Source organism: Lethenteron reissneri, unplaced genomic scaffold, assembly GCF_015708825.2.
Source record: "Lethenteron reissneri isolate LAM-NWPU_2019-01 unplaced genomic scaffold, ASM1570882v1 scaffold_1930, whole genome shotgun sequence".
Lineage (NCBI taxonomy): Eukaryota > Metazoa > Chordata > Hyperoartia > Petromyzontiformes > Petromyzontidae > Lethenteron > Lethenteron reissneri.
This window is the reverse complement of record NW_026891697.1, coordinates 346,814-355,673: the sequence shown is the minus strand read 5'-3', so window position 1 is coordinate 355,673 and position 8,860 is coordinate 346,814. Positions and strand designations below refer to the sequence as shown.

The 8,860-nt window shown below is 59.9% G+C and overlaps 1 protein-coding gene across 1 annotated transcript in view; it reads left to right on the top strand.

The window, feature by feature from the left end:
* LOC133339595 (arginine--tRNA ligase, cytoplasmic-like) overlaps positions 1-8,647 on the top strand; it is a 17,231-nt gene extending 8,584 nt beyond the window's left edge. The window contains exons 3-5 of the mRNA XM_061547717.1: positions 811-856; positions 1,254-1,504; positions 6,343-8,647. Coding sequence (XP_061403701.1) covers positions 811-856; positions 1,254-1,504; positions 6,343-6,452 — 407 coding nt within the window. The 3' untranslated portion in view covers positions 6,453-8,647. The remainder of the gene's footprint in view (positions 1-810; positions 857-1,253; positions 1,505-6,342) is intronic.
* The last annotated feature ends 213 nt before the right edge of the window (positions 8,648-8,860 follow it).

Genomic DNA, 8,860 nt, shown 5'->3' with positions numbered 1-8,860 from the left:
CTCTACGCCTACACTCGCATACGGTGACACACGCACACACAGATGCACACACACGCACAGACACACGCACACACAGACACACACACAGACACACGCACAGACACACGCACACACAGACACACACACACACACAGACACACGCACACACAGACACATAGATACACACACACAGACACACACACACAGAGACACACACACACGCACAGACACACGCACACACACACACACACACGCACAGACACACGCACACACAGACACACACACAGACACACACACAGACACACGCACACACAGACACATAGACACACACACACAGACACACGCACACAGACACATAGACACACACACACAGACACACACACACAGAGACACACACACACAGACACACACACACAGATGCACACACACACACACGCACAGACACACGCACACACAGACACACACACACACGCACAGACACACGCACACACAGACACAGACACACGCACAGACACACGCACACACAGACACACGCACACACAGACACATAGACACACAGACACACAGACACACGCACACACAGACACATAGACACACACACACAGACACACACACACAGACACACACACACAGACACACACACAGACGCACACACACAGATGCACACACACACGCACAGACACACGCACACACAGACACACACACACACACACGCACAGACACACGCACACACAGACACATAGACACACACACACAGACACACACACAGAGACACACACACACAGACACACAGAGACACACACACACGCACAGACACAGACACATACACAGACACACACACCGCCGTGTACCTGCTCTACGCCTACACTCGCATACGGTGACACACACACACACAGACACACACACAGACATACTGACACACACACGCACAGACACACACACACAGATACACACAGACACACACACACATACACACACACACACAGACACACACACCGCCGTGTACCTGCTCTACGCCTACACTCACATACGGTGACGCACGCACACAGACACACACAGACACAGACGCACACACACAGACACACACAGACACACACAGACACACACACAGACACACACACACACAGACACACACACAGACACACAGACAGACACACACACAGACACACACCTCCCCCCCCATCTCCCCCCATCTCACACTCCGACTGCATTCATGCCACAGGAGCAAACCCGATGAGCTATAAAGCTCTTCAACCCCCCCCCCCCCCCCACAGCTCGATAGCACGAGTGGCTCACGTGGATCCGGCTCAGCTGCGCTCCGAGGCTCGCCGCGTCGGCGGCGTGGCGCTCAGTCACGCCAGCGAGCGCCGGCTGGCCCGCGCCATCCTGCGCCTGCCCGAGGTGCTGGCCCGGACGGCGGACGACCTGCAGCTGCACGCGCTGTGCGACTTCCTGTACGAGCTCGCCGGGACCTTCACAGACTTCTACGACGCCTGCTACTGCGTGGAGAAGGATCGCACCACCGGTACGGGGGGGGGGGGGGTGGTGGAGTGGGTGTGGTGTGGGTGGGTGGGTGAGTGAGTGGGTGGGTGGGTGAGTGAGTGAGTGTGGGGTTTGTGGGTGGGTGGTGTGGGTGGGGTGGGTGGGTGGAGTGGGTGGGTGAGTGAGTGGGTGGGTGGGTGGTTGAGTGAGTGAGTGAGTGAGTGGATGGGTGAGTGAGTGAGTGTGGGGTTTGTGGGTGGGTGGTATGGGTGGGGTGGGTGGGTGGTGTGGGTGGTGTGGGGTGGGTGGGGTAGGTGGGTGAGTGAGTTAGTGGGTGGGTGGGTGAGTGAGTGGTTGAGTGAGTGAGTGGGTGGGTGGGTGAGTGAGTGAGTAGGTGAGTGAGTGGGTGGGTGAGTGAGTGAGTGGGTGAGTGGGTGAGTGGGTGAGTGAGTGAGTAGGTGAGTGAGTGGGTGGGTGGTTGAGTGAGTGAGTGGATGGGTGAGTGAGTGTGGGGTTTGTGAGCGGGTGGTGTGGGTGGTGTGAGTGGGTGGTGTGGGGTGGGTGTGGTGGGTGGTGTGGGTGGTGTGGGTGGTGTGGGGTGGGTGGGGTGGGTGAGTGAGTTAGTGGGTGGGTGAGTGAGTGAGTGGGTTAGTGAGTGAGTAGGTGAGTGAGTAAGTGGGTGGGTGAGTGAGTGGGTGAGTGAGTGAGTGAGTGGGTGAGTGGGTGAGTGAGTGTGGGGTTTGTGAGCGGGTGGTGTGGGTGGTGTGGGTTGGTGGTGTGATGTGGTGTGGGGTGGGTGGGTGTGGGTGGTGTGGTGTGGTGTGGGTGGGGTGGGTGGGTGGTGTGGGTGGGGTGGTGTGGGTGGGTGGGGTGGGTGGGGTGGGTGGTGTGGGTGGTGTGGTGTGGTGTGGGTGTGGTGGGTGTGGGTGGGTGGTGTGGTGGGTGGGTGGGTGGTGTGGGTGGGTGTGGTGGGTGTGGTGGGTGGGTGGGTGTGGTGGGTGGGTGGGTGTGGGGTTTGTGAGCAGGTGGTGTGGGTGGGTGGTGTGGGGTGGGGGGGTGGGTGGTGTGGTGTGGGTGAGTGGTTGTGGCGTGGGTGTGGGGTGGGTGGTGTGGGTTAGTGGTGTGGGTGGTGTGGGTGGGGTGAGTGGTGTGGTGTGGGTGAGTGGTTGTGGTGTGGGTGTGGGGTGGGGTGGGGTGGGTGGGTGGTGTGGGTGCTGTGGGTGGTGTGGGTGCTGTGGGTGGTGTGGGTGGTGTAGTGTGGGTGGTGTGGAGTGGGTGTGGTGTGGGTGGGTGGGTGAGTGAGTGGGTGGGTGGGTGGTTGAGTGAGTGAGTGAGTGGATGGGTGAGTGAGTGTGGGGTTTGTGGGTGGGTGGTATGGGTGGGGTGGGTGGGTGGTGTGGGTGGTGTGGGGTGGGTGGGGTGGGTGGGTGAGTGAGTTAGTGGGTGGGTGGGTGAGTGAGTGGTTGAGTGAGTGAGTGAGTGGGTGGGTGGGTGAGTGAGTGAGTAGGTGAGTGAGTGGGTGGGTGAGTGATTGAGTGGGTGAGTGAGTGAGTAGGTGAGTGAGTGGGTGGGTGGTTGAGTGAGTGAGTGAGTGGATGGGTGAGTGAATGTGGGGTTTGTGAGCGGGTGGTGTGGGTGGTGTGGGTGGGTGGTGTGGGGTGGTGTGGGTGGGGTGGGTGGGTGTGGTGGGTGGTGTGGGTGGTGTGGGTGGTGTGGGTGGTGGGGGTGGTGTGGGTGGTGTGGGGTGGGTGGGGTGGGTGAGTGAGTTAGTGGGTGGGTGGGTGAGTGAGTGAGTGGGTTAGTGAGTGAGTAGGTGAGTGAGTGAGTGGGTGGGTGAGTGGGTGAGTGAGTGAGTGAGTGAGTGAGTGTGGGGTTTGTGAGCGGGTGGTGTGGGTGGTGTGGGTGGGTGGTGTGATGTGGTGTGGGGTGGGTGTGTGTGGGTGTGGGTGGTGTGGTGTGGTGTGGGTGGGGTGGGTGGGTGGTATGGTGTGGGTGGGTGGGGTGGGTGGGGTGGGTGGTGTGATGTGGTGTGGTGTGGTGTGGGTGTGGTGGGTGTGGGTGGGTGGTGTGGTGGGTGGGTGGGTGGTGTGGGTGGGTGGGTGGGTGGGTGTGGTGGGTGGGTGGGTGGGTGTGGTGGGTGGGTGGGTGTGGTGGGTGGGTGGGTGGGTGTGGTGGGTGGGTGGGTGAGTGAGTGTGGGGTTTGTGAGCAGGTGGTGTGGGTGGGTGGTGTGGGGTGGGGGGTGGGTGGTGTGGTGTGGGTGAGTGGTTGTGGCGTGGGTGTGGGGTGGGTGGTGTGGGTTAGTGGTGTGGGTGGTGTGGTGTGGGTGGGGTGAGTGGTGTGGTGTGGGTGAGTGGTTGTGGTGTGGGTGTGGGGTGGGGTGGTGTGGGTGGCGTAGTGTGGGTGGTGTGGTGTGGGTGGTGTGGGTGGTGTGAGTGGGTGGGTGGGTGGGGTGGTGTGGGTGGAGTGGTGTGGGGTGGGTGGGGTGGGTGGGTGAGTGAGTTAGTGGGTGAGTGAGTGAGTAGGTGAGTGAGTGAGTGGGTGGGTGAGTGAGTGGGTGAGTGAGTGGGTGAGTGAGTGTGGGGTTTGTGAGCGGGTGGGGTGGGTGGGGTGGGTGGGTGTGGTGTGGGTGGGGTGGGTGGGTGGGGTGGTGTGGGTGGGGTGGGGTGGGTGGGGTGGGTGGTGTGGGTAGTGTGGTGTGGGTGGTGTGGTGTGGGTGTGGTGGGTGTGGGTGGGTGGTGTGGTGGGTGGGTGGTGTGGTGTGGGTGAGTGGTTGTGGCGTGGGTGTGGGGTGGGTGGTGTGGGTTAGTGGTGTGGGTGGTGTTGTGTGGGTGGGGTGGGTGGGGTGGGTGGGTGGGGTGGGTGGTGTGGGTGGGGTGAGTGGTGTGGTGTGGGGGAGTGGTGTTGTGTGGGTGGTGTGGGGTGGTGGTGTGGGTGGTGTGGTGGGTGGGATGGGTGGGTAGGTGGTGTGGGGTGGGTGGTGTGGTGTGTGCGGTGTGTGGTGGGTGGGGCGGTGTGGGTGGGTGGTGTGGGTGGGGTGGTGTGGTGTGGGCGGTGTGGGTGGGTGGGTGGTGTGTGGGTGGGTGGTGTGGTGTGGGTGGGTGGGGTGGTGTGGGTGGAGTGTGGGTGGGTGGTGTGGGTGGGGTGGTGTGGTGTGGGCGGTGTGGGTGGGTGGGTGGTGTGTGGGTGGGTGGGGTGGGTGGGTGGGGTGGGTGAGTGGGGTGGGTGGTGTGTGGCTGGTGGGTGGTGTAGGTGGTGTGGGTGTGTGGTGTGGTGTGGGTGGTGTGGGTGGGTGGTGTGGTGTGGGGTGGGTGGTGTGGGTGGGTGGGATGGTGTGGGTGGGTGGGATGGTGTGGGTGGGTGGGGTGGGTGGGTGGTGTGGGTGTTGTGGGTGGTTGGTGGGTGGTGTGTGTGGTGTGAGTGGGTGGGTGGTGTGGGTGGTGTTGGTGGTGTGGTGTGGGTGGTGTGGGTGAGTGGTGTGAGTGGTGTGGGTGGTGTGGTGTGAGTGGTGTTGTGTGGTGTGGGTGGGTGGGGTGGGTGGGTGAGTGGTGTGGTGTGGGTGGGGTAGGTGGTGTGGTGTGGGTGGGTGGTGTGGGGTGTGGAGTGGGTGGTGTGGGTGTGGGTGGGGTGGTCTGGGTGGGGTGGTGTGAGTGGGGTGGTGTGGGTGGGGTGGGTGGGGTGGGTGGGGTGGTGTGGGGTGGGTGGGGTGGTGTGGGGGGGGTGGTGTGGGTGGGTGGGTGGTGTGGGGGGGGTGGTCTGGGTGGGGTGGTGTGGGTGGGGTGGTGTGAGTGGGGTGGGTGGTGTGTTGTGGGTGGTGTGAGTGGGTGGTATGAGTGTGTGGTGTGGGTGGGTGGTGTGCGTGGGTGGGTGGTGTGGGTGGTGTGGGTGGGTGGTGTGGGTGGTGTGGGTGGGTGGTGTGGGTGGTGTGGATAGGTGGTGTGGGTGGGTGGTGTGGGTGGGTGGGTTGGGTGGGTGGTTTGGGTAGTGGTGTGGGTAGTGGTGTGGGTAGTGGTGTGGGTTGTTTGGGTGGTGTGGGTGGTGGGGTGGGTGGGGTGGGTGGTGTGTGTGGGTGGTGTGGGTGGGTGATGTGCATCGTGTGGTGTGGGTGGGTGAGTGGTGTGGGTGGTGTGGGTGGGTGAGTGGTGTGGTGGGTGGAGTGGGTGGTGTGGGTGGAGCGGTGGGTGAGTGCGTGGATGAGTGTGGTTGAGCGAGTGACACGGGCTAGAGAAGAGGTGGGCTGATGTGGAAATGAGTGCTTGTTAACCCGCTCACTCACCCACACTCACCCACTCACTCACCCACCCATCCACCCACCCACTCACTCACTCACCCACCCACCCACCCACTCACCCACTCACTCACCCATCCAATCACTCACCCACACATTCACCCACCCACCCACTCACCCACCCACTCACCCATCCACTTACCCACCTACCCATCCACTTACCCACCCACTCACCCACCCACCCACCCACTCACCCACCCACCCACCCACCCACCCACCCACTCACTCACTCACCCATTTACCCACTCAACCACTCACCCACCCATCCACTCACTCACCCACTCATCCACTCACTCACCCACTCACCCACCCACTCACCCACCCACCCACTCACCCACCCACCCACTCACCCATCCACTCACCCACCCACCAACCCACCCACCCACTCTCTCACCCACCCACTCACCCACCCACTCACCCACCCACCAACCCACCCACCCACCCACTCACCCACCCACCCACTCACCCACCCACTCACTCATCCACCCACTCACCAACCCACTCACCCACCCACCCACTCACCCACACACTCACCCACCCACTCACCCGCCCACTTTCTCACCCCCCCCCTACCCCCCCCGCCACCGCTCACCAGGTGAGGTGGTGAAGGTGAACATGAGCCGCCTGCTGCTGTGTGAGGCGACCGCCATGGTGATGGAGACTTGCTTCCACATCCTGGGCCTCACGCCCGTGCAGCGCATGTGACACCGTTACTACAACCCGACCACACCGCGACCAATCAGCGACCCCGTTACTACAACCCTGAACCCCGCAACCAATCAGAGACCCCGTTACTACAACCCCGAACACCGCGACCAATCAGAGACCCCGTTACTACAACCCCGAACACCGCGACCAATCAGAGACCCCGTTACTACAACCCCCGAACACCGCGACCAATCAGAGACACCGTTACTACAACCCCGAACACCGCAACCAATCAGAGACACCGTTACTACAACCCCGAACACCGTGACCAATCAGAGACACCGTTACTACAACCCTGAACACCGCGACCAATCAGAGACACCGTTACTACAACCCCGAACACCGCAACCAATCAGAGACAGCGTTACTACAACCCCGAACACCGCAACCAATCAGAGACACCGTTACTACAACTCCGAACACCGCGATCAATCAGAGACACCGTTACTACAACCCCGAACACCGCGACCAATCAGAGACTTCGTTACCGCACCCCGTAAAACTCGACGACCAATCGGGGTCCGCTTCGCTACGACCCCAAATGGCGTGGACCAATCAGGGTCAAGTATTGCAGGGGGGGGGGGGGGGTGGGCGGTGCTGTACTCGCCACTCGCGGTTACCCACAATGCACTTGATTCTGCTTTGCTCCCGAGCTGGGAGAAATAAATTCTCGGTTTGACTGCTGCCACGCAATTTACCCAGCATGCTCAGAGGTAGCTCTGTGACATCCACTTCTGCTGGTTCCATTCAAGCGTCACTTATAGAAGTGGGGCTCAGAGATAGCTCTGTGGTGTCCACTTCTGCGGGTTCCATTCCAGCGTCACTTCTAGAAGTGGGGCTCAGAGATAGTTCTGTGGTGTCCACTTCTGCGGGTCCCATTCAAGCGTCACTTCTATAAGTGGAGCTCAGAGGAAGTTCTGTGGTGTCCACTTTTGCGGGTTCTATTCAAGCGTCACTTCTAGAAGTGGGGCTCAGAGGTAGTTCTGTGGTGTCCACTTCTGCGGGTCCCATTCAAGCGTCACTTCTATAAGTGGAGCTCAGAGGAAGCTCTGTGGTGTCCACTTTTGCGGGTTCCATTCAAGCGTCACTTCTATAAGTGGAGCTCAGAGGAAGCTCTGTGGTGTCCACTTTTGCGGGTTCCATTCAAGCGTCACTTCTAGAAGTGGGGCTCAGAGGTAGTTCTGTGGTGTCCACTTCTGCGGGTCCCATTCAAGCGTCACTTCTATAAGTGGAGCTCAGAGGTAGCTCTGTGGTGTCCACTTTTGCGGGTTCCATTCCAGCGTCACTTCTAGAAGTGGGGCTCAGAGGTAGTTCTGTGGTGTCCACTTCTGCGGGTTTCATTCAAGCGTCACTTCTATAAGTGGAGCTCAGAGGTAGTTCTGTGGTGTCCACTTCTGCGGGTTCCATTCAAGCGTCACTTCTAGAAGTGGAGCTCAGAGGTAGTTCTGTGGTGTCCACTTCTGCGGGTTCCATTCTAGCGTCACTTCTAGAAGTGGAGCTCAGCAGTAGCTCTGTAGCGTCCGCTTCTGCGGGTTCCATTTAAGCGTCACTTCTAGAAGTGGAGCTCAGAGGTAGCTCTGTGGAGTCCACTTCTGCGGGTTCCATTCAAGCGTCACTTATAGAAGTGGAGCTCAGAGGCAGTTCTGTCAGATCCACTTCTGCGGGTTCCATTCCAGCGTCACGTCTAGAAGTGGGGCTCAGAGGTAGTTCTGTGGTGTCCACTTCTGCGGGTTCCATTCAATCGTCACTTATAGAAGTGGAGCTCAGAGGTAGCTCTGTCAGACCCGCTCCCGCGGGTTCTGACGTCACGTGCAGCTGAGAGCACGTGACGTCACTGGCTCCGCCCCCTGGGCCTGCTGGGCTTGCGTTGTCGCGATTCCAGCAGCGGAGAGAGCACAGCTCGGCGTGGCGGCGATCCAAACGTCGTCGTTCTTGTTGTTTTTTGTTGTTTTCTTTGAGCCCATCTACGTGACTTTGCCGAAAGACCCAAAGAATATGAATCGCTGCGGTCGCGAACAAAGCGCTAAGTCGAGATTTGAAACAGCATTGCGAGGTCTTTGTGCATCTCCTGCGGGAGGAGGGAAATCCCATGAGCTGTAAAGCTCTTTGATGTCCAGGAAGGGGTTCAGGGGGTTCAGCGACGAGGGATGATTCAGACACCACGGGGAGATAAATAAACACAGTTCTTTCAAGCTGCTGCTTGTTGCTGCTGTTCATAGTTTGTTCTTCGCCAGCACCTACACACTACACTATTCACTACACTATACACTACACTACACCACTATACACTACAATATACACTACACCACTATACACTACACACTATACCACTATACACTACGCTACACACTACACCACTATACACTACAGTCTACACCTTGGGGTGTGACAGGGATGTCCTCTGG